The sequence below is a fragment of the Mastigoproctus giganteus genome, chromosome 9, assembly GCF_048544385.1.
Source record: "Mastigoproctus giganteus isolate SK-2022 chromosome 9, ASM4854438v1, whole genome shotgun sequence".
Taxonomy (NCBI): Eukaryota; Metazoa; Arthropoda; class Arachnida; order Uropygi; family Thelyphonidae; genus Mastigoproctus; species Mastigoproctus giganteus.
In genome coordinates, this window is record NC_143583.1 from 115,239,631 (window position 1) to 115,263,277 (window position 23,647).

At 39.0% G+C, this 23,647-nt stretch overlaps 1 protein-coding gene across 3 annotated transcripts in view; it reads left to right on the forward strand.

Annotated features, from left to right (window-relative positions):
* The window catches only part of LOC150080663 (myotubularin-related protein 10), a 240,041-nt gene that overhangs the window by 75,980 nt on the left and 140,414 nt on the right, over positions 1-23,647 (forward strand). For all 3 annotated transcript variants that reach the window (XM_090381920.1, XM_090381921.1, XM_090381922.1), the window contains exon 4: positions 14,691-14,767. In XM_090381920.1, coding sequence (XP_090238046.1) covers positions 14,691-14,767 — 77 coding nt within the window. The remainder of the gene's footprint in view (positions 1-14,690; positions 14,768-23,647) is intronic.

Here is a 23,647-nt window from a genome sequence, read left to right on the forward strand (position 1 = left end):
ATAACAAACAAACAGTATTCCCCCCCCCCCCAAGCCAGAAGTTTTCCGACCCACCTAACACTGTCTCGATAGCATCAGCAAATATTCCTGCACCCTTTCTATTTAAGTGTACGCCATCCCTCTAGAAGCAGTCTCTCCTGTCAACAAGCACAGACAGGCTAAAAAAAAATTCTACCCCTTGAGCCTTGCTGTTGTTGTTGTTATTTAGTTTTTAGGAGCATTAGCAACTAAGGCCGTATTGCTCCAGGTACATGCGGTGATCATTCCCTGACTTTTCCGCATCCTCCGTATTTGGTGGCTTATGGGCTCGAACCACGGTCTAATCAAGAAGTGCGTGCTACGCACTGCTGCTCCTGCCCACCTGGCTACAGAGGATGCGGAAAGGTCAGGGAATGACCACTGCATATTTCTGGAACAATATGGCCTTAGTTGCAACTGCTGCTAAAAAAAAAAAAAAAAAAAAAAAAAAACCGTGGCTATAGAGGCGCCCTTCAGCCTTGCACGATCTCTCCATGGCTGAATCGATCGACAAGGCTCTCATCATATACTATCTCCGATCGTGTCTGGGCAGAATTGCAAACACTTTCACGTTCAACGCTTTGGATAGTTCGTGCACTTGTTTCAATACCAGAGGCCATCTCAAAGGCCAGTTTTAGATCAGGAACACTAGCATGGCGATTACGAAGGCATAGCTGTTTCAAATATAGATCTTGTGAAGGCATAGTCACTCTCTTACGGCCTGATCTAAGTCTTCTCTTCACATCACCAGTTTCACGTTTTAATTTCAGCACCCAGGATACTGTTGACTGGTGGCAGCCTATTTTATCAGCAATTGCATGCGTAGAACACCTATTTTATCAGCAATAGCACGGGTTTGGTCCTTGAGGTTGTCACAGACATTCTCTCAGATATGCCCTACTACTTGCGAGTCTAAAACGCTGATGGAACTGATATTCGGGTGACATTAAAGTCAAGTGTACCCAATTTCGGCGAAATCCGTATGGTCTGTGACAGCCAAATCCTCTGCTCCCACTTTTGTGATGGTGGGACTGTTAGTAACCCTGGGTATTACCTCCATGCTCATGCACACTGTGGGTGACCACCCAGATGTGAACCAACGTAAGCAGGAGTCGAGGTGTGGCACCCAGGAATGCCACCCCTCTGTGTTACCAGGCAATACAAGGTGGTAGATGACTCTCATCAACCGGTGAAATATCACCACTTTGCTTATTTGAGCTTGAAGTGGTGGAACCCATGTTTAGTCTCCAGAGCTAAGTTCCGGCCAACCCTTCCTCATCTCTTCCATGACTGATGACTTTTGAGGTTTTGATGAAAATCATGGCGAATCCAATCTTCCTTACATTTCGAGGGTACAGCTCTAAAACAGTGTTCGCAGGCTGGTCGCTATTTAGTATACCGGACCGAACTTATTGGTAACTCTTTAGGAGGCTTCCAGATCAGCTAGTGTATAATCTTGCTACCTCTACTCTGCCAGATTGTGACTGCACACTTTTTCTTATTATCGAATACACCATGAATTGTCAAACTAATAGATCAAGCTTATCTGCAAATACATCTAAACCTCCCAAACACTTCTTAGTTCATTTAACAAATATACGTGGGCTCAATTCTAATCTCAATGACGTCCATTTCCACTTTTGCAGTCTTCCAAACCCCAAGTACTTTTTCTGACAGAATCTCAGTTATCGGTTGATTCGACCACTGCTCATCTCAGTTGCCCAAATTATTCGCTGTATGATTCCTTTCGCCTCAAAGGTGGTACTTGTGCATATGTCCGTTACAGTATTCCCTGTCAGAGACTTGGTAATCTGGAATCTCCTCGTTTCGATCTGTTGTCTCTGCTGTTCTCCCAACTCCACTAATCACTTGGAGCTCTTCGACTTCCTCTCTTTGCAACTTGACTTTCTCAAGTCCAACTTTCCTAACAGTGAGGTAATTTTCCTTGGTGATTTTAATGTTCACAACTCCAGCTGGCTTCCGTTTTGTCAGACCGACCCAGCTTGTCGAGATGCTGAGGCTTTTACAGTTACTAATGACCTTGCACAGATTGTTAATTTACCTACAAGAATACTGGACAATCCTAACCATGCAGCCAACACGCTTGATCTTTTTCTCACAAACAACCCTTCTAAGTACACGGTCAAAGTGAGTGGTCCTTTAGGCACCTCAGATCACAACCTGGTATTGTTTGGCATTACAAGAATGCAAAATGGGATGACCTGTGAGATTTCTTTTCTTCTTTTCCTTGGTCGGATTACTGTTTCAAAACTTCCGATGTCAATGTTTGCTCAGATCGTGTCAGTGAAATTATTCTTGTAGGAATGGAATCCTTTAATCCACACTTCACTTTAAAATCTCATCCTTTATCTAAACCTTGGTTTTCCAATAAATATGCTAAGGCTGTTCAAGAGAAGAATGTTGCATATCATAATTGGCTTGTTTCTAATTCTTTAGTCATTTTCTGCCTACACCAAAGCTCACCACAATTGTAAAACAGTTATTAATCAGTCCAAACTAAATTTTGAACAGGCTAAGAGTAGAAAACTTGCTTCATGCCCTAATGGTAGCCGAGTATTCTGGTCTCTTGCCAAAGCTATTGGCTGCAACTTTTGCCCTTCTCTGCTCCCACCTCTGTTCAACTCCCTTTTCTGCTTCCAACTCCTATATCAACCAAGAGGTAAAACACCTCCTACCATTCCCAACATGCTCCATTCAATGCCTCCTGTGGTCTTCCATCAAAAGGATGTCAGAAGGATTTTGATGAATCCTGATGCCAAGAAAGCTCCAGGTCCTGGTATTTCTCCACTTGTTCTCAAAACCTATGCTCCTGAACTTACTCCTGTTCTTTGCTGCCTTTTTTCACTTTCTTATTCCAAAGGTGGTTTTCCTTCTGCTTCGAAATTTGCTCATATCCAGTCAGTTCCTAAAAAGGGTGACAAATCGCTCCCGTCAAATTATCGTCCCATTGCAATTACTTCTACTCTTTCTGAAGTAATGGAGAAATCAATTAACCGGCAACTCTTAAACTACCTAGAAACCTTCCGTCTGACCAATGATCGCCAGTATGGATTCTGTCAGTGTCAATCCACTGGAGAAATTCTGGCTTATGTTACCCATTTATGGACAAATTCAATGGAAAAATTCGGTGAAACACAAGCAGTTGTTCTTGATATCTCAAAGGCTTTCAATCATGTTTGGCATAAAGGTCTCCTAAACAAGCTTCCATCTTATGGTTTGCCAACTGTTTTTTGCAATTGGTTATCCAGTTTTCTCCCTGATTGCTTACTGAGGGTGATGGTAGATGGCTCTCTGTCTTCGATCTTTTCCACTAATGCTGATGTCCCCCAAGGTTCAGTTCTTTCCCCCCACTCTTTTCCTCATGAATATTAATGACCTTCCATTGACTGGAAATCCTATCCATAGTTTTGCCGATGATAGCACGTTGTATTCCACTTTCCATTTTGAGAAACCTTGCCCTGCTCAATCAACTTCAACTTCTCAAATATCTGCTACCAATTCCTTAAATGCCGATCTCCAGGTAATTCTCCAGTGGGGCAAAGACAACTTAGTTGATTTAAATCCTTCTAAAACTCAGTCTTGTCTTATATCTCGCAAAAAGGATTCTTCTGCAAGATATGCTTATCTTTGGTGACACTACAATTTCTAGGCAAAATGATATATCTCTTTTGGGGATTACCCTGACTTCTAATCTCTCTTGGCACAAGCACATTACAAATATTGCTTCCTCTGCATCTAAAAAACTTGGTTTTCTCTTTTGCTATCGGTGTTGCTTTTCTTCCAAACAGCTGTTCACTCTGTACAAATTGCAAATCTGCCCTACCATGGAATATTGATCCCACATCTGGGGCAGTGCTCCCAAAACCTCTCTCAGGCTTCTAGATTCCATTCAGGAGAGGGTAGATAGGTTAATTAATGACTCTTCTCTAACAGAGTCTCTCCACTTGCTGTCTCATAGACTTACTGTTTCTTCTGCATGCCTTTTTATACAAATACTTCCATGGGCACTGTTCTTCTGAATTGGCTTCTATAATTCCTGCTCTCTCTTTAAAAACAGTTCGAACAAGTGCTGCCAACATCCATTTAATTTTCAACTTCAAACTCACCGAACCAACGTTTTGTCTTCCTTGTTTATTGATTCAACTGCAGTTTTCTGGAACAACCTTCCTTCGTGTGTATTTCCCGAAAATTACAGTCTACAAAAGTTCAAGTCTAATGTCAACAAATATCTTCTTTCATGTTCTCAACCCCCAACCCAAGCACGGTACTAAGTACTATAGGTTTTAATACCTCTCGTGTTTGGGGTTAAAAAAAAAAAAAAAAAAAAAAATGGAAGCCCTTCTTGTGTCAGAGCAACAGCTACACTTTTTTTTTTCTTGGTGTCAACTGAACATATAGAGGTGTAAGCATATGGAGCCATGCTTACACCTCCACAAAACAGGATACTAACAGCATTTATACCCTTCCAACACCGTATTTAAGGAAACGGCTGATGCAATGCCTTTGCTTTGCGACAAACAAATGACTGTAATCAAACAATATCTTATACGCTTCACTACAAATGTTACTTTTTTTTTAAGGTGATGCACTTTTTATGTCTGCCTGTATTTAGTAATAAAGGAAATTTGGGGGGGGACACACATATGAAGTAACTGAATTTTTGGATGTGGCATACACATAGTAAATTAGTAGTAAAGAAAAGTTGAGGCGCCACATACGAAGTAACTGAATTTTTGGATATGACGTACACACAGTAAAAATATACCCATCTCGTTCACATAACATGGTGCTTTGACAATTTCCCCACCCATAACACTACTTTGACCCCTCCAGTCTCTGTCTCTGCTTAGAAAAAGTGAGATTATAAACTAGCTGATCCAGGTGCCTCCCAGAGAGTTACCAATAGGTTTGGTTCAGTGGACTGTCTAGTGGCTCTCCTCCCATGTCCAGCTGACCTTTGAATAGGTAACTATCCAGCTGACCTTTGAATTTCCCCAAACTGTTAGTCTCTGCCACCCATGTTGCTGACTTATTCCAGTAATTTATAACACGCTGGCTAAAATAAAACTTCCTGCAATCCAGTCTAAACATAGACCCCTGTAACTTGAATTTATGGCCCTTGTAAAATTATAACTGAAAATTTCACCCTCATTCATTTTACTTATGCCTCTCAGAGCCTTAAACACCTCAGTCAAGTCTCCTCTATGGTGCCTAGTTTCCAACGGTGCAACCCACATATTCGAAGTCTTTAGCCACATGGACGCCCTTTTGCCGATCTCGCCAGGGTAGTTACAAATCTTTGGACCCTTTTGAGAAGCTTTATGCCTTTCTTTAGGTGCAGTCCCCATACTTGAACACAGTATTCCAAGTGTGGTCTAATAATAGCCTTATATAATGGGATTATGATGTCCTTATCTCTATTAACAAATGTTCGATAAATCAACGATAAGACACCGTGGGCCTACCTTGCAACTTGTCTACAATGCTCAGAGAACTTCATGTCTGACTGCATCGTAACTCCCTAAGTCAATTTCTTCCGCTACTTGCTTTAGTTCAACTCTGAAGTTCATCTGACTTTAGTTCAACTCTCCAATCTTTATATCATCTGCAAATTTAGACATCACGCCCTTTATCCCTTCATCGATATCATTTATGAAAATCAAAAACAACATTGGTCCCAAGACTGATCCCTGGGGAACCACAATTCTTACATTAATCCAATCTTAGGAATAACCATTTATCACAGCCTTCTGCCTCCTGACCTGAAGCCATGCTACTATCCATCTAAGGATTTTCCCTGTGAATCCAACCTGTTCCAGCTTATAAAGTAACTGCTTGTGTGGAACTGAGTGAAATGCTTTGCTGAAATCTAAATAAACAATGTCGAAATTATTCCCTAAATTCAGCTCATGAGCGACCCTGTCAAAATAACTAAACAGATTTGTTAAACATGATTTTCCCTCTACAAAACTATGCTGAGTATCCTTCAGAAATCCATTTCTATCTAAATGATCCTGAATTCCACCCTTGATCATTGCTTCCATGATTTTCCCTACTGCTGAAGTTAGACTGACCGGTTGGTAATTTCCCACTTCCCTCTTTGAACCGCCCTTATGTATTAGAGATACATTGACACTTTTCCAATCCAATGGAATCATTTCCGAGTCCAGTTATGTTCTCATAATTAGCCTCAATGGTTCAATACACTCACTTGCAGCCTCCATTATTATAGGGTATATGCCACCATCCCCAGGAGCCTTACTATCCTGTATGCTCAAGTTTTTCATTAAATAATCATTCGAAATTTCAATATCATTAAATACATTTTTCAATTTCACTCCCATAATTTCTCTTTGACATAAAGGGTTTTCCTTCTGTAAATATAGATGCAAAGTAACAGTTGAGTTCATCTGCAACATCAGCTGGGGTATCTAATACTATCCCACGTACATTAAGTAAGGTCTGATTTGTTTTGTCTTTCTCTTCTTTGCATTTATATATGTGAAGAATTCCTTATCCCCACTCTTTGCTCTCTTTGCCATCGATTTCTCATAATCTGCCTTTGCCAGCCTAAATTTTCTGTGGCACTATTACAGATCACTTTGTAGCTGTTATAGGCTTTAGTACTTTTTATTGCTCTGTAACTTTTCCATGCCATCTTTTTCTGCTTAAGTAACCTGGAAACTTTATTATTCATCCAACTTATTCATCCTCCTTGTGGAGTATTTTTTTACAGATTCAAGGCTTATGTGATTAATGTTTTAAATGTATGCCATAATTCAATTGTATTCGCTCTCTGTGCGATATCTACCCAGTTAATAAATAAATAAATAAATAAATAAATCTTTATTGTGAAGTAGAATTACAGCACAATATCCCATCACGGCGACGAGCGCCAGGGGTTTACATATAGATAACATAAGTACAAATTCAAATGGCTACAAAATATAGCGAACACATACAAAAGGCTACAAAATACAGATTACAAATGCAAAAAGAAATACAAATACATCATAGAAACAAGGAGCTGAACACAAATAAAGAAAAACAAATACAACTTGGCAGTGATTCAGGGTTCAAGAGCTTTGATAAAGTTGTGTCTGTCCTTCTTTTTACTTATTATGGTGTCGATGTCGGCGTCCACACGGTTGAGGGCAGCGAGCATCTGCTTGGGCAGAAATCTATCGGTGAGTACAAGCCTGTTGTGGTGAGCCACAAGTGCTGGTACCGACCTTAGGCTTGGCTGTGGAATACCCCAAGAGCAAGCATTCCAAATATTTGGAGATGATATTTGGCCTGAGATGAGTTTGGCTGTGAAGACCAGCCTCTTTTCAACGATCAGGAACTTCAACCTCGGGATGTCGAGTGCTTGTGCCATCATGGTAATTGTGGTAGCGGAAGGTAGCCGAAGCTTGTTATTCGCCCATTTCAGTAGCCAGTATTCAGCAGTGTACACCCGCTTAAGGTTTGTATGTGCAGCAGAGGCCCATATTTCTGCACCATAGAGAATGGCAGGGTAGATTGTGGAGGTGATGAACCTTTTAACAGTGGCAGGATGTCGGACGTGTAGCAGCTGCTGCTTTGAGATCCACCGTAGACGAGAAAATCTGGTACTGAGTTTGTCGATCTGGTTGACAAAGGACATCTTTTGGTCGAACAGAACGCCAAGGTCTGTGTGCGAGGGTACGTTTGGTATTCGTACCCCTGCGAGTGAAACGTTGAGTACTGTCGGCATGGATTTAAGGGAGAATATAACCTGAGCAGACTTCAGAGGGTTAATTTTTAGATTGAAGTTTGCCAGGTACAATTCTAGATCCTTAAGTTGGGAATTGATCCTGTTGCTGAGCTGGGCGGGGTTGTTGCCAGGGTTAATTGGAGTCAGCAGTTTGAAGTCATCGGCATAGCATAGGAGACCATTCGTTGAGGCAATAATGGGCATGATGATGGCTGTGAACAGGACACCAGACAGGACACCAGACAGGACACCCCCCTACGGTACTCCAGCAGTAATGTCGCAGGATAGGGTATGTTGCTGCCGATGGAGAATAAGTATTCTGTGACTGAGAAGTGATTCCAAAAAGCACAGCATATCACCTCGAATGTGAAAATTCTCCTTAAGTAGGAGGAGCAAGGCCAGAATCGACACGGCATCAAAGGCTGCGCTTATGTCGAGGTATGTGGTTGCTAGCTCAGCTCTTTGTTCGAATGCTGAGAGAATACGTTCTGTGGTGGCTGCCAAGTTAGTGATTGATGATTTTCCTGCGATAGCATAGTGGATTTCAGGTGGTTTCGTCTGGAGGATTTGTTGAGTGAGTGTGGGTAGCAAAGCCTTTTCAAGAGTTTTTAACAGACAAGAGGCAACTGATATGGGTCTGAAATGGCTGACGTTTGTGGCAAATTGGTTTTTGGGGATAGGGTACACTCTGTATTTATTCCACTGGGGTGGGAAATAATGCTCAGCGAGGCATCTGTTGTAGATCGAGAGAAGAGGGCCTATGATGAATGTGCTTAAGCATTTGATCATAAATTGTGGAATTCCATCCTCCCCAACAGTGGCTGTTGTGGGAAGGGAATTGATGGCACGTATGAGCTCCTGTTCCGTGATCTGGATAGTCCCTAGGACATCTGAAGGGTTTTCATAGTCAGGCTGGACAACTGTAGATGGGACTGTGGTTGTATTTGAAAATCTGGCGATGTATTTGAGCCATTCTTGAGGATCAAGCATGTGATTGAATCCACCATGTGGAGCAGCATAGAATGGCTTTCCTTTCTTCAGAGTGCGGTTAAGGTTCACTTGGATTGCGTCAGCTTTCTTTCGATTAAAGTGGGCCCTGGCACGGGAAAAGGCGATTCTGTCTTTACTGTCATTCGTATGCTTCCATTTCTTATGTAGGACTTGTTTCATTTTGAAGCCGTTGTTAAGATCAGCAGTCCACCACGATCTGGAACGGGGAGTTACTGTTACTCGTTTGGTGGCAGCATAGTCGGTGACGGATTTAATCCATTCAGACAGGAGTGTCACTGCAAGGCTGAGGTCGCAGTCAATGAGGACATCCCAAGGAATGCAAGATGCTGCTTCTACACAGAGTTGAGGATTAAGGTATTTAGGTGCTGAAACGTATTTGACTATTTTGTTGTCAGGGATGTTGAAGTTTGGCACCTGCAATGACCATGTCAAAACTATGGGCTGGTGATCAGACAGGAAGAATGCGATGGGATCATCCTCAGCTGTGCATGGTGTTGAAGCAAAAGCGAGATCCAGTAGGTTCAATCCCCTGGTGGGTTTCTCATTGACCCGTATCATGTTGATGGATTTGAAGAACTCGCAGAGCCTGATAAAGAGGTGATGTCGGTTTGGAGGCAGATTAAAATCACCACAAACAAGGCGTTGTGCAGATGGACGAAGATGGTTTAAGAGCCAATTCCCTAAATCTTCAATAATTTCAATTGTAGGCCCTGGGGGAATATACACAGATGCGATATCAATGTGGCTGGAGTGGAAGCGTAGCGAGACTATAATCGCTTCGAAATCTTCAGTTGTAGTTGAGGTCGAATTCTCCTATGAGAATAGGGAGGTGTTGTACAGTATGGCTACTCCACCGCCTCTAGATCGCTCCCTGGATGCAGACAGCATGTTGTAACCAGCAATAGCTGAGCAGAAGAGTGTATCTTGATTAGGTTGAAGCCACGTTTCTGCGAGGCAGACCACATCAGCGACTTGGGAGAGGAAGATCTGTTCTGCTGAGTCTAGTTTGTTCCTAATGGACCTGATATTTTGGAAGTACACCCTGATGACAGGTGTTCGACGAACTTCCGTCCTGATTGGAGGTGTTCTGAGTTGGCGTGTTCGAAAGCGAACGGCTCAACGTCCTGACGAAATATGGACTGGTATTTTATGGGGTCCATCACCTAGGGGACTCAGGATACTCTTATCATGCCGGAGTGGTGCCTTAACTGTGGGGTTTGGCAGAGCAGTGGTACGAAAGGAGGACTGTTGAGATCTTTGGAAGTTGTCCGGGAACAAGTCCAGTCAGCTGTGGGTAGTGATGTTGCAGACTTGGTTTTGGTGCAGAAGTGGAGGTTGGGGAAGGTGACTGGTTCTCCTATTATAGAAGGGTCGAATAATGGTGCCAATAGGCCAGATAGATTCGGTTCCAATTAAATTGAACAGGTCCTGTGCGCATTCAACCCTGAACGATGCGCAGCGGGGGTTCCTGGTGTGAAGTTGCTGCACCTTTAGTCGAAGGTTTAGTTGATCACGTAGAACCTCAGCAACATGGTTTGCTGTGGTATTTGGAGCTAAGCGAGATACGAAAAGTCCACTAGAGGATCTGGACTTCTGCCGTCTGGGAGGTGTGTGGGAAGGCTGCAGTTTGGAGTTGGTCGATGTGCCAATTCGAAGCCATTCACGTGAAGCCGTACTTGTTCGTTGGCTCACTCTGAGGTTCTTACTTGTACTTTCCTCTGGTTGCATAGGATAGGATGGATATGCATTGGGGTGAACTGGGAGTGGAAATTGTAATGTGGAGGAATCCGCTGGCTCGAATATTGAATTCGCTCCGACACTTAATCCCAGGCCTTGTGAATATGAGAATTGTGAATGAGGTATGACAGGACAGGCATTGCCAAGAGTTGGGTGTGAAGGTGGAAATGATGACTTTTGCCTCATTGGCATAGAGGTAGAGAATTCGTTATTGCAAGTAAGAGAGTTTATACATGCGGTGCCATTGACCGTTGGTGGAGCCTGCTTCTGTAATTGTGGAAACCTCTCTTTTGTTGAGTGGTGATTAACATCAGTTGCCCTTTTCAGGTTCTTCTTGGGCGCACGTGAATGATGCGCTTTTGTGGATGGTTGTTGTCCATTCCCATCTGTTTTTAGAAGCTGGCTGGAGTGAGGAGATGGCGCTCGACGAAATCCTGTGTTTAGCTGTTTTTCAGATTCGTTCCTACCTGGAGCTTCTGATGGAGGACTGGGAATTGATTTGTTTCTACATTCGGGGCAGACTGATACTGTAATGGCCTTTGGGTAATTTTTATATAATCTACAAAGTTCGTCTGAGTTCAGAAGGTTAGTGAGTTTGCTCGGATCTGCTAGCTTACTCAGTTCGATCTTATTATAGATATCAAGGAGTATAAATTTCATCTCCTTGTTTTCTTTGTGTAGCACTGTGATGTCGTCTTGTAGCTCTGCCAGTTGTGCTTTTGAGATTTCATTTCTATGATCTATTTTCGCTATTGCTTCTGATGAGGGTGTCCTGAAGTTAAATAATTTATTTTCAAGCTGATTAAATCTGGAGATCAGCCGCTCGGTACTCTCAACAACTGCGTCCTTGATTCCAGAATATGACACACCGGGTTCAGGTATCCTCAGTTCTAGAAGTTCGTCAGGTTTCGCACCTGTGATGTCGGTTCTCTGTTGCCCTGAGTCCTTTAACTGTGTAAACTCAGCAGAAAGTTGAGAGATTGCGGTCTGAATTTCGTTTACAGAATCACGTAGCTGAATAAAATCCCGACGGGATACGCACTCCGGATCGGTTTGTAAGTTAGGTGAAGTGTCATCGATATTCCTCGAGTCATTTTCTGCTTGTTTGCAAAGTTGACATTTCCAAGAATTTTTAATTTTCTTTGCGAATCTTTTCAGATTAGCGTATGGGCTACATGGCTCACAGAGGCGAACGGCTTTGCACGAAGTGCACACGAGGACATAGTCAACTTGATAACCACACCCTGTGCAAGTAGTAGGTTCGCTCACGGCTGCAGAAACCATAGGTAAACCATAGGTAATTACGATTTAAAGGATTAGCAGCGTCCTTGAAGACAGCGAAAAATTGAACGGCAAATACAGAAAAACTCCGGGTTATCCCAAGAACACATGTGGGGGGGGGGGGAATAAGTAGCCAGCGGCGAGCGTGGTCCTAGAGAGAGGAGCCGACGGCGAAGCAGACCACTTTCTGACAATTGCTATAAGGGATTAGGCAAGGTGTTTGTGGTAGCACAGCTCTCTAGTTTATTTCAGGTGCAGTCTTTAAAACAGCCGGAGGCAATGGGCTAGGGACCAAGAGGTGGGAGCACTCACAGTCGTCAAACACTGGTTATCAAAAGCCAACTGCTGTTGTTCTATAGTCTGGAATTGGAAGTACTGTATTGATAAAATCAGCCAAGAAATCATATAAAATAAACCATTACCTGAGGAAGATGCAAGCCATTATTACCGGACAGATCATCGATTCAAAAATTTATGTACGTATCGTATACACAGCAATATCCACTAGGCCTAACTGTCAACAATGCGCGTGTGGCTACAGCAAAGCGTTAGCAGAATGCTAAGCCTAAAGGGATTAGGTAAATGACGAGAGAGTGCAGACAAGATAACCCTCGTAATAACAAAATTTTTTTACCTACGTAATCCTCTTGCGAAGTTCTTTTAGCTGGTACACCTTTTCAGTGGAAGAAAACACTTTAAACACATTAAAATAACTCAACATTCAGGAGCTCCAGAACATGTGGCTACACTGAATGACGGCCATATGATTTAGAACTTATGTAACATCTTAAGCCGTTGTAATTTCCTTTCCTGAAATTATAACCCATTCCTTTGCCTTTAACTGCTGCTACCTCTATCTCTCTCCATCGTCCATCATTGAACTCCGTGATCACTTCCTGCTATTGGTTCCTGTATTGTCAGCCCTATTATGTCATCTGGTTCATGAGTGATAATCAGGACTAGAATATTCTTTTCTCTAGTACTTTCTCTGAAGTGTTGATACAAATAGCAATCATCTAGGTGATTTAAAAATTTTGTCCCTCATGTCGCATTTCCTTCCCATTTGCTCCAATCAATTAGAGGCAAATTAAAATCACCCATAATAAGACATTCACACTTACTTGCCCATTCCATTTGCATGTAGAGGCTCTCATCATAATCTTTACAATCACCTGGCCGGTAGATTACTCCCACTCTCATTATACCTTTTGCTTCCAACTGTCTCACACCATACAGATTCTATACTAGTATACGAACTGCTTAAATCCTGGAAAGCTTTTGTTGCACTCAGGCTGATTTTGATAAGAAGCATGACCCCCATCTGTCTGCCCTATCCTTCCTAAATACATTGTACATACTATACTGAAACTGCAAAAAACCCTTGCACCACCTATGTTTAAAAGTATCCTGTCTCTACAAAACAGATTCCTTCTACCTATAAGTCTGGACCAAGCTGATAAAAATTTCCCCCAAAAGCCTTGTAGATTCCTTCAAGTCTTGCACCAAATACGGAGGTGCACTTCGGTGCACCTCTGTATTTGGTGCAAGACTGTATCATAACTCCCTATGCTGTATCGTAACTCCCCGTGCTTCAAGTCTTGCACCAAATGCAGAAAGGTCAGGGAATGACCACCGCATATCCCGGAGCAATATGGCCTTAGTTGCTAATGCTCCTAAAAACCAAATAACTAACTAACTTCAAGTCTTGAGTTAATCCACAAGGCTTTCAACATATAATCTCTCCTATCGTGCCTGGGCAGAATTGTAGACATTGTGACCTTACTTGCATCATTTCTTCAGCTTGGTCCTATATTTGCCTAACAACTCATCAGATCTTGTATGCTTAATATCATCAGTCCCCACATGAATAATAATATTCTCTTTATCCCCCCCTTAAAGTCTGACAGTCTGTTAGTGATATTATTAATAGTTGCTCCTGGCAGACATACTCTGGTTCTAGTTCACCTATTCTTATTACAAAAAATCTAGCCATAATGCCCATCATAACTTCAAAAGACATCAATCATACTGCATGATGGAAGAGATAGGGTATTCCAGCATCTGGGTAAAAGTGCAGTTACAGAAGTAATTGCATCTTTGATACATGCATAGGGCTCATCAGCATTTTGAATTTTAGTATCATACTTTTGTTCCTTAACATAACCTCAGAATTAAAAATTCCAGCGGAGTTATATCTGGAGAATATATTATTGCTTAGGAGCAGTTAGCAATGAATTATATTTTTATTTTCACGCAAAGAAATATTTATCAAAGGAGAGTTATATTAAAGGTACATTAGTTATAGGTAATTATGACAAGATAACAAATGCCTAGTGATAAGACTTAGTCACCTTACATATGACACAAGCATATATCTTTTTCATTCGGTTTAACTTTGTTTCTTTCAGAGTAAATTTATAAAATTTCAGCAAGTAGTTAACAACTTCAGGAATGACTACTTTTATTGACATTTTTAGCTAATATTCTTCTTAATGAATATTGCTGTTTTTAACACTAAAAAAAAAAAAAAAAAAAAAAAAAAGGAGCTGGTGATATGTTCATTGCTATAGGGATAAGAACTAAAGGAGTTTTTGAGGAATGAACTGGTCATTCACATAAAGTAAAGACACATCAAACTTGGATGCACATAAGTTTTGAGAAATTATGATCTGCACCTTGTCTTTTGTTGAAAAACTATTCCAGATTATTGGTTATTTCATGCATAGTGTCATAATAATTAGTATGACAATATTCTTTATCCTAAATTTTTGTTTTAATTTGCATTCCGTTAATTTTTCTTAAGCAAGTTTACATATTGATTATTTTTGAGTAGTATACTGATACTGTTTCAGTTTACAGATCATGATATATATATATTTTTTTAAAGCAATTGGTGGAAAGAAAAAGAAATTGGCAGCTTTATCTCCTACTAATCATATTGACATTCTTGAGATACATTGCAAGGTAATTAGAGTATTAAGGCCAATTATAATTTTGTCCTGAGTTTACAAAAATAAAATCATTTTACCCAAAAATTTTTCAGAATATATTATAACCATTATTAAGTCATCAAAAAAATTTAAGTTCTTGGATTTTTCTTATTCTTTGAATTGACACACATAGCACTCTTTTAACTGCCTAATAAATGACCCAGGCATTTATAGTTCCAAATAGAGTTTTGAATTTTCTCATTAAAGAAATCTTTCATAATATATGTATTTCTTTTCATGAATAAACCCTTCATTTTTGACATGAGTTGATTATTTTTGCATGTTTCCAGTTGTGCAAGTAACTCACCCTCACAAAGAACAGGTAGTCCAATACAATAGACTCAATAATGAATGAGCTGGACAATACATGTCAATACTTAGTTATTGAAAATTTAACTTATCAAATAATACTGCTTTTCTGTTTAAAATAAGTTACTCTATAAACAAAATTGTGAAAATACAGTAGGCCTTGTTGATACTTTAGTTTACTACTCTAATTTTAACTAAAATTTAAAAAATGTAAACTTAAATACTCATTTTATTCAAAATATTCAGTAAGAAGGGTCTAGTATTTTCTTCATTGATTTCTGTTCCTCATTGTCTTCACCATAATTTTCTGTTGCATTTGGAAGACCTTCAATAAATTTATGCTGTATTAATTCTGCATTAATTCCTTCTTCTACATCATCTTCTATTCTGCTGTCTTGCTCTTCTGTTTGTAGCTGGGAAGCTGTATCTGCATCAGGTAAACATAATCCACTAATTTCAGTATCGCTCAACATTTACAAAACTGTCAAGTGAAACTGCTTCAGAGCAGAAATGACAGCATTTCAGTTATTACCCAAAACATGTGCATTCTCCTCACCCTGTTCAACAGAACTTCTATTTGAAATCCATCTAACATGAAACAGTTCACAAACAGGTTCTTATAGATAAGAGCATTCTTATCCTCTGTTGTTCTGAATACATTTCAGTATAATTTGCTTGCGATATTTTTTTATAAATGAAATTATTTTTCTGTTTTTATCTGCCATGATAGTTTCACTTCAGCATCCATAAAAAAAAAAAAAAAAAAAAAAAAAAAAAATTCAGCTGTTATTCAAGCCTTATGATTTTCACATATTGCATAAAGAGTTTCACACAGAAAAACATTACCACTTCAGAGATTTTCAATTTGTCTGAGAGGGTGGTTTCTCTATTCCATTTAAGTTGCAACCCGAAAGATTTTCATTCCTTTTGTAAACATAGTGAAGGAATTAAGTTTTCACTATGTTTACTTCCATGACAAATATTGCCTTTCAAAACTCATTATTTTATTGGGCAGACACTTAAAAAACAAGCCTGTTTCATCTGCATTGAATACATCATTTTTGGCTGTAATCTTTCTGAATTTCAGATGTTTTTGAGGCATTCATTATAGACCTCATCACTGACATTTGCACTTTCTTGTCAAGTGTTTCAAATTAACAGTATCTTTTACTTTTCATTAAATCCTTTGCAATTAAGATCTTTAGCAAATTGGTCAGCTTTTTCACAAACCTGTTTAAAGGAATGTTTCTGGTCATCTCTGAGAAAACCAGTTTAATATGTATTGGTCTTGATCTGAATATTCTGTATTTCCCATTCATTTCTTGCTGATAAGAGGTATGTTCTGTGTGCTTCCAGATTGCATCCTTATTTGTTAGAATAGTTGAGCAGGTTAGAAGGAATCTCAAATTCAATAGCAGTAACTGTTTCTTGTCACTCTATTCTACAGCCTGAGTCACTTTAATTTTATTCACAATTGCTAGAGTCCTTAGCTTTCTCCTTATACTGTCTTGTATGATGTTGAAGTTTTTGCTGAAGGCTATTTATGTCTACTCCAAAAACAAAATCAAAAACAGACATTGAAAATGTGCCATCGGTGATCATTGATCCACTTAATCACAGTTTTCTGCTGTAGATATGTAGTAACAGTCAGAAACTGCAAAACTAGTTCATTCTAAACAAACAGAATTATTGCAGCTGTAAATACATTTGTCAGACTTATTCACAGAAGATCGTGTAATTTTTTTTAAGAGATTCAGAGCATATGAATTCCTCATGAATTAATGTAATGAACGTGCCACTGATACACTTGCTTTTGCCTTCCTGCTTCTGCTTTGATTTGACCACCAAACATTTTATGCTAGACTGTTTTACTGAACAGAATCACGAAAATGCTGAGTTATTAAGAAAGAACAGCATCAAATACAGTTTGACTGAAGAATTTTAAAGCATTATACCTATGTAGAGTTTTTTTACAGGAAAAAAAAATCCAACTTCAACCAAGAAACTTGATGTCTTTTGATGTATGATCCATATACACTAACACAGTCTATGCAGGAAGACCACCAGCCGACCGGGCTAGCCGAGTGGGTAAAGTACCTGCCCGGCAACTCAAAGGTCGCGGGTTCGATTCCCGCCTCGGGCTTGGATCAAAGTACTGCAAAAACCTTGGGAGGTGCAATATGGCCACAGAAGCCGATGCGCCAACAATTACCAAAATCAAAAATCAAAATCAAGCAGGAAGACCACCAATGTCTTTACAGTCTTTTTGAAGACCTTCTCCTCCACCTTGGTTTTTCCCACTTTCCTGGACAAAGAAGACATTCCAGATTCATTGATTTATCTGCATGACAACCATACTTTACTCTTAAAGGTAGATTTTACAGATAAATTTCAATCTTGAACATGTGCAACTCTCCCTCACTCATCCTCAGAAACTGGATGGGAGAATTAAGGAAGATAAAAATTATATGACATTCATGAGAATCTCTGAAACAGACCTGGCATTCCATTGCATACTGCAAAAATACTCTATGAACTTTAATGTGAAATAACTGTGCAAAGATTATTCTTGATGTAGAAGGTTTAAGAAAGGAGGTACTTCAAATTTGGGATAGTGGAGATATGGTGTCACTTAGGCATAAGCAAAGCTGAATTTGAATATAGAGAGAACAGTGTTTACAGGAAGGACAGACGGGCAGGAGAGGTGGAGGGGTTATGCTCTTAGTTTAGCATATTATATCTAAGGCAATGCAACTAGTTGACATGGATGGGCAGTGCAATTTTGAGTCAGTTTGTGTGATATAAGCACAGGGAAACAAAATTGAGAGTAGGAGTGTATTATAAGTCTAATGACTGTGATGAGTATATTAAATAGCTATATAGAAAAATAGTGGGGAAATAAATCAGAATGTCTTATAATTTGAATTTTAACTTTACAGATGTTGACTGGAATTTGTGGGTTGGTCATTCATACACTAGCAAGACTTGTATATTTCTTGGATGACTGTATTTAAGAGGCAACAAGAGGAAGTAATACTTCTTGATCTGGTAACCAGCAGTGATTTTACATGCATTAAGAATATGAGTGACAGCATGAGTTAAGGGAAAAGCTTTTGCTTTCATAAGGGCTACAGTATCTCAGACAGTTTTTAAATTCTATGCAGTGGAACCAACAGATGATGTTACCAACAGCCCAATTCTAAATGGGAAGCATTCAGGGAAGTAATCATAGAAGCTACTAGATTTTTTGTACCAACAAAGAAATGAAGTTCAAGGCTTAGACCTAAATGGATGTCAGATGAAATATTGAGAAGTGTGGTGAGAATAAAAATGCATGGGATGCATATAAATTATTGGTGGATACTGAAATCTATGGTAGATATAAATTAGTTAGGTTAGGCAAGCTAAGGTAGATTATGAGAAGTCTGGCAAAGAATGCAAAAAAAGCAGCAAAGACTTCTGATTTTATTAAGAGTAGAAAGAAGGGGTTGAATCATATTGGGAAACTTGACATTGATAAGTTAACTGTTGATGACTCTGCTCAGGTTTCTGATAAATTGAATAGATATTTTGCATCTACATTCACACATGAGGAATTCTCTAGGGGAGGGGGATGCCAGAAGTTTATCAGACTCCAACGGGGGATTAAATGAGGTTGTGAAAACTGAAAGGAAAGTGGAAGAGAAACTGTTGAAGCTGAACATAAAAAAAGGCAACTGGAATGGATGGGCTCTATCCAATCATATTAAGGAGGAGAGCAAAGGAGCAAACCTTCAGCCATAATTATAAGAGCATCCTTGGATTCAGGTGAGGTCCCTAGGGACTGAAGATGGGCAAATATATCCCCAATTTATAAAGGTAGATCAAAAGGTGACATGAGTAATTAAAGGCCTGTTAGCTTAACATCTGTTTCAGGGAAAATAATGGACCACAAAGAAGTAATGCAGAACCATCTGGACAGGAATGCAATTATACTGCAATCATAGCAAGGATTTATTAAAGGGCAGTCTTGTCTAACCAATCAGGTTATTATGATGCAGCGACCCTGGAACTGGGTGAAAAAAATAATTTTGATATCATATACTTGGATTTCAGGAAGGCTTTTGATACTGTTGCACATAAAAGGCTGCTGTATAAACTGGAGCAGCTTGGCATTAAGGGCAAGTTACTCTATGGATAAAGGGATTGTTAAGTGGAAGAAGACAGTGGTTATCAGAGGAATCCCCAAGGGTTCAGTGCTGGGCCCATTGTTGTTTTCAGTATTTATCAATGGAATTGATGAAGGTATGTCAGGCTTAATGCCAAAGTTTGCAGATGATACAAAGGTTGGCGGTGTAGTTAATGACAGTAATCAAGGTAAAATACTGCAACAAGATCTAGAAAAATTAAGTAGATGGGCTTAGAAATGGCATTTGAAGTTTTTTAACATTGACAAATTTAAGGTACTGAATATGGGTAGCAGTAATCCCAGAATAACTTATCAACTCTGTAGTACTACGCTTGGGATAGTGGAAAATGAAAAATACCTGGGGATAATTGAGCAGTCAGATATGAAATTCTTTGAGCAATGCACATATGCTGCCAGGACAGCTCATGGGGACAGTCAATGATATACAGGAATTTTTCTAGCAGGGATAAGGAGGCGATTACCCCTTTGTACAAGGCCATGGTTAGTCTACATCTTGATTATTGTATACAGGTCTGGAGGTCTTACTTTAGGAAGGATGTAAATCTGCTGGAATGGGTGTAGAGAAGGGCAGCCAGATTGGTGAAGGAAACAAAAGGGTGTTCTTATCTAGAAAGGCATCAGTTCTGCATATTGGAGTGTCTGGATACTTAATTGAGTAAGCTGAATGTGAATTACATTTTTGCTCTTTATGAGATTACATGTATGAGTGGACACAAATTTACATGGAGGAAAGATAGTTGCATAATGTGTGATAGTTTGCCTTCAGCCAGCAGGTGGTTGATTGTTAGAACAGGCTTCTATCTGTTATTATGGAAGTGGATGGTTTGAATAAATTCAAGGAACTAGACAAATTCTTGGAGGGCATGGGTATGTGAAGCGTGTGTGTGTTTTTTTTTTTTTTTTTTTTGGCTGATGCTCTGTAATCTTGCTTTCTTGCATCATTTGTCCCTACTGCTACTACCATCAATTCTAGTTTCAACAGAATTTAAAAAAAAAAAAAAAAAAACTTCAGCAACATATTGATTGACCTCTTCAAGGATCTTGTATAAAAAAAAAAAAAAAAAAAAAAAACCTCCACCAATAAATGAAAATTGAACTTGTCACCGTAACTTCTGCATCTTCAGTTTTGACTTATAACAAGCATACTACAGTTGGAAGCGGCAGTAGCAGTACTGTATTGTATATGTTGTCACTGTCACGTGTTATCACAAAGTTGATTCCAGCCATTACCCAAACTTCTGTCTTCACTTTTGGCTCCTAGCAACATTTTAATGGTTGGAGGTAGTGGTGTTGGTATTTCACTTTGTTGTCATAGCTGCATCTGGACAAAGCAGATCCAATCCAACCTCCAGCTCCACCACCAAGAAGTTTGCACCTGCACAATAGGCTGATTGCTTCACATGTGGATACAGCTACCATTGCTGGGAACATGGTCCATGAAGCAATACAAGCATAGTTTTAATTTTTAAAAATGGCAGCAGTTGATCACAGTATCAATTGTGTGTGTGTGTGAACTAAGTATATGCATTCTCATTATTTCTTGTTTTAGTGAATTTACTGGATTATAACAAGATGTAGTAGAATAGTAAAATTCTTTTCCAGTACTATCTTCCGTCACAGATGAAGAAATACAGAAGCAGGGTTTCATATTGTGTGGCACCAACTTTTTTGACTCTGTAAGTACTTTTACTGATTACCCTTTGACTGGGAGATAGAATTACAGCATTAAAAGGTTTTCCTACCCTTGTGACGTAAGCATGGTAATATCCTTTCTACCCATGAAAATGCCCAATGCCAATTTCAGGGTGGTCTTGATGAAATTGAGATCAGATCTTGATCAAATTTAATAAAATGCAGTTATGTGAAAGATATGTAGATTTTCAGAATGCATCCTGCTATTCCAACTATTAATGCAAATGGAAAAATAAAACTGCCCATGCTATTGAACTTTTTCTGAAAGTCTGGTTCTTACAAAGTGGGCCATTTAAATTTAAAAATTAAAATATCCACCAGAGCGACATCAGCTCCAATTTTAGTATTCCGTAATTAATTTTATCCTCTTGACTTTCATCATTGTGTAGAAATGGAGTATGACCACAAAAAAATCGAATAACAGATATACTTTAATTTTTGGTGCACTTTTATGTGGGCCTGTTTGGGTTTGTGCAATTAACTTGCATGCCCACTGGCACATTCCCTTTGGTATCCATTTTTGCAGAAAACTGCTTTGTTCTTCACTACTTCCCACAGTGTAATAAATTGCTTATATAAGGCAGTTATGTTCACCACTTCCTGCAGAAATGTGGACTGCTTGCAGTGGTGAAGACATAAATCTACATGGTTTTCAAATTTTTCAAGGCAGTAAAACACAGTGGTTTGCTAAAAAGAGTATAGATTTTGCTCATTAAAGAAGATTGTTTTTGTGTGCTGCTTGTTTTATTTGAAAGTTGTTATTGCTTTAGGAAAGTGATTAGTGGAGGGAAAAAATTACATGTATAGTTACTATGGAACTGTTTAAGTTATCCCAAAAATTAAATACAGTATTTATGAACGTGATAATTTGTTTTTAAATAGTCATGATAATAATGACCAGAAAAAAAAATAGTTTCATTCAGAAATATTCTTATGTAACAGTGTGAAAATAAGTTTATTAAAAGGGAAAATCAGTGTAGTTCATCCTGCTATAATGTGCAACATACATTGTAGGGTGTGGGGGGGGGGGTTCTTATCAGAAATGCTTGGTATAGTATGCACATTTTTACATAAAAGTCAGGAATAGGTTCCATAAAAACTATAAATCATTAACACTTACTCCAATTTCAAACTTACTTTTATCAATATGTATTATGCAGTGATTGATAATATTAAATAAAAATTTATTGAAAAAAAAAAATTGACGTTTCCAGTGTTTCATTTTTGATGGATAACACTGGTCAGCATCAATTCCCTCCCTGAAATAATTTCGACAGATTCTTGTAGGAAATATGTTCAAAAACTCAGATATGTGCTTAAAAAGTTCTCATCGCCCTCAGTTTTCATATATCATAGGTTAATGACTGAAAACCAAGACCTGTCATTAAAGTTTCATTTCCTACATTCTGTTTAGACATTTTTCCTAAAAACTTGGGAGCAGTCTCTGATGAACCCGGTGAAAGGTTTCACCAAGATATTTCTCAAATGGGAGGGGGGTGGACAGAGAAAATAGTCCAAATATATTCACGGACTACTGTTGGAATCTTGTATGGGAGACACAAGATAATTATAAAAGGTAAACCATGACAAAATAAGTGTTTTGTTATCAGATAAACATTTTTGTAAATGAAATAAGGTTAATAGACCCATTGTTCAATATTTAGTACTGTATGTAACATTTTCTTAAAATATATGAAATCTTTTTTTGCTAGAAACTTTTTGACTTTAATCCCTTCTCCCTTAAAACTGGTGGGCATTACAGCAGTATGGTTGCCATATTTGAATTCAGCAATGTCAAATCTACAAGAATCACCCTGAATTGAATTTTAACAGGGAGCAAAAAAAAAATTTTTTTTTTTTTTTTTTTTTTTTTTACCGACCAGTGTAATTTTTTTCATTCAGAAGAAGGCAATGGCAATCTTACATTCAGCCAATTCCCCCCCCCCCCCCATTTTTTAAGAATGAATGAATGAGGTCGGTTGCCTAGTTTGCTTTTTTCCTCTTTTGAAATAAATCTGTAACTGCTCATCCAGTTTTCTTTTGTATACATAGCTTATTTCAAAGGCTGCACATTGAAAACTACTTTTGTCAAAACTTTAAAACTTCCAATTTTATATATAAATTTTTACACACAAAATATATAATAAATAAAAATATGCAACTGTGGACCACCATAAGATGAAATGACATTAGTGAGAAAGCGTATAGTTTCATGCAAATGATGCATGAAAGCAAGTTTATATAGCATCGGCGGAAAAAAAAAAAAAATCCCATTTCACCTATTCAAACTATCCACTTCCACAACAATGAATGAGGCTTGTTCCAGCTATCAGCCATCAGTTGTCCTTCAGCCAGTGGATGATTGCAACCATCTTTCTTCAATTTGAATTTATGTCCCCTCATGTGCATATTCTGAGAAAGAGGAAGAATCCCATCAGCATTGAGTTTGCTGAAGCCATTCAAAGCCTTAAACACTCAGTCAGATCACCTTGGTGCCTGGTCTCCAGATGCTGCAGTTTGGTAAGATCACCCTTTGACCCCCTCACCAAACTTATTGCCATTCTCTGCTCTCCAGTAACTTTACATTCTTGCAAAAATGAGGCCTCCAAACCTGTATGAAGTACTCAAGATGTGCCTGACTGGTGGTTTCCCACATCTGTGCCA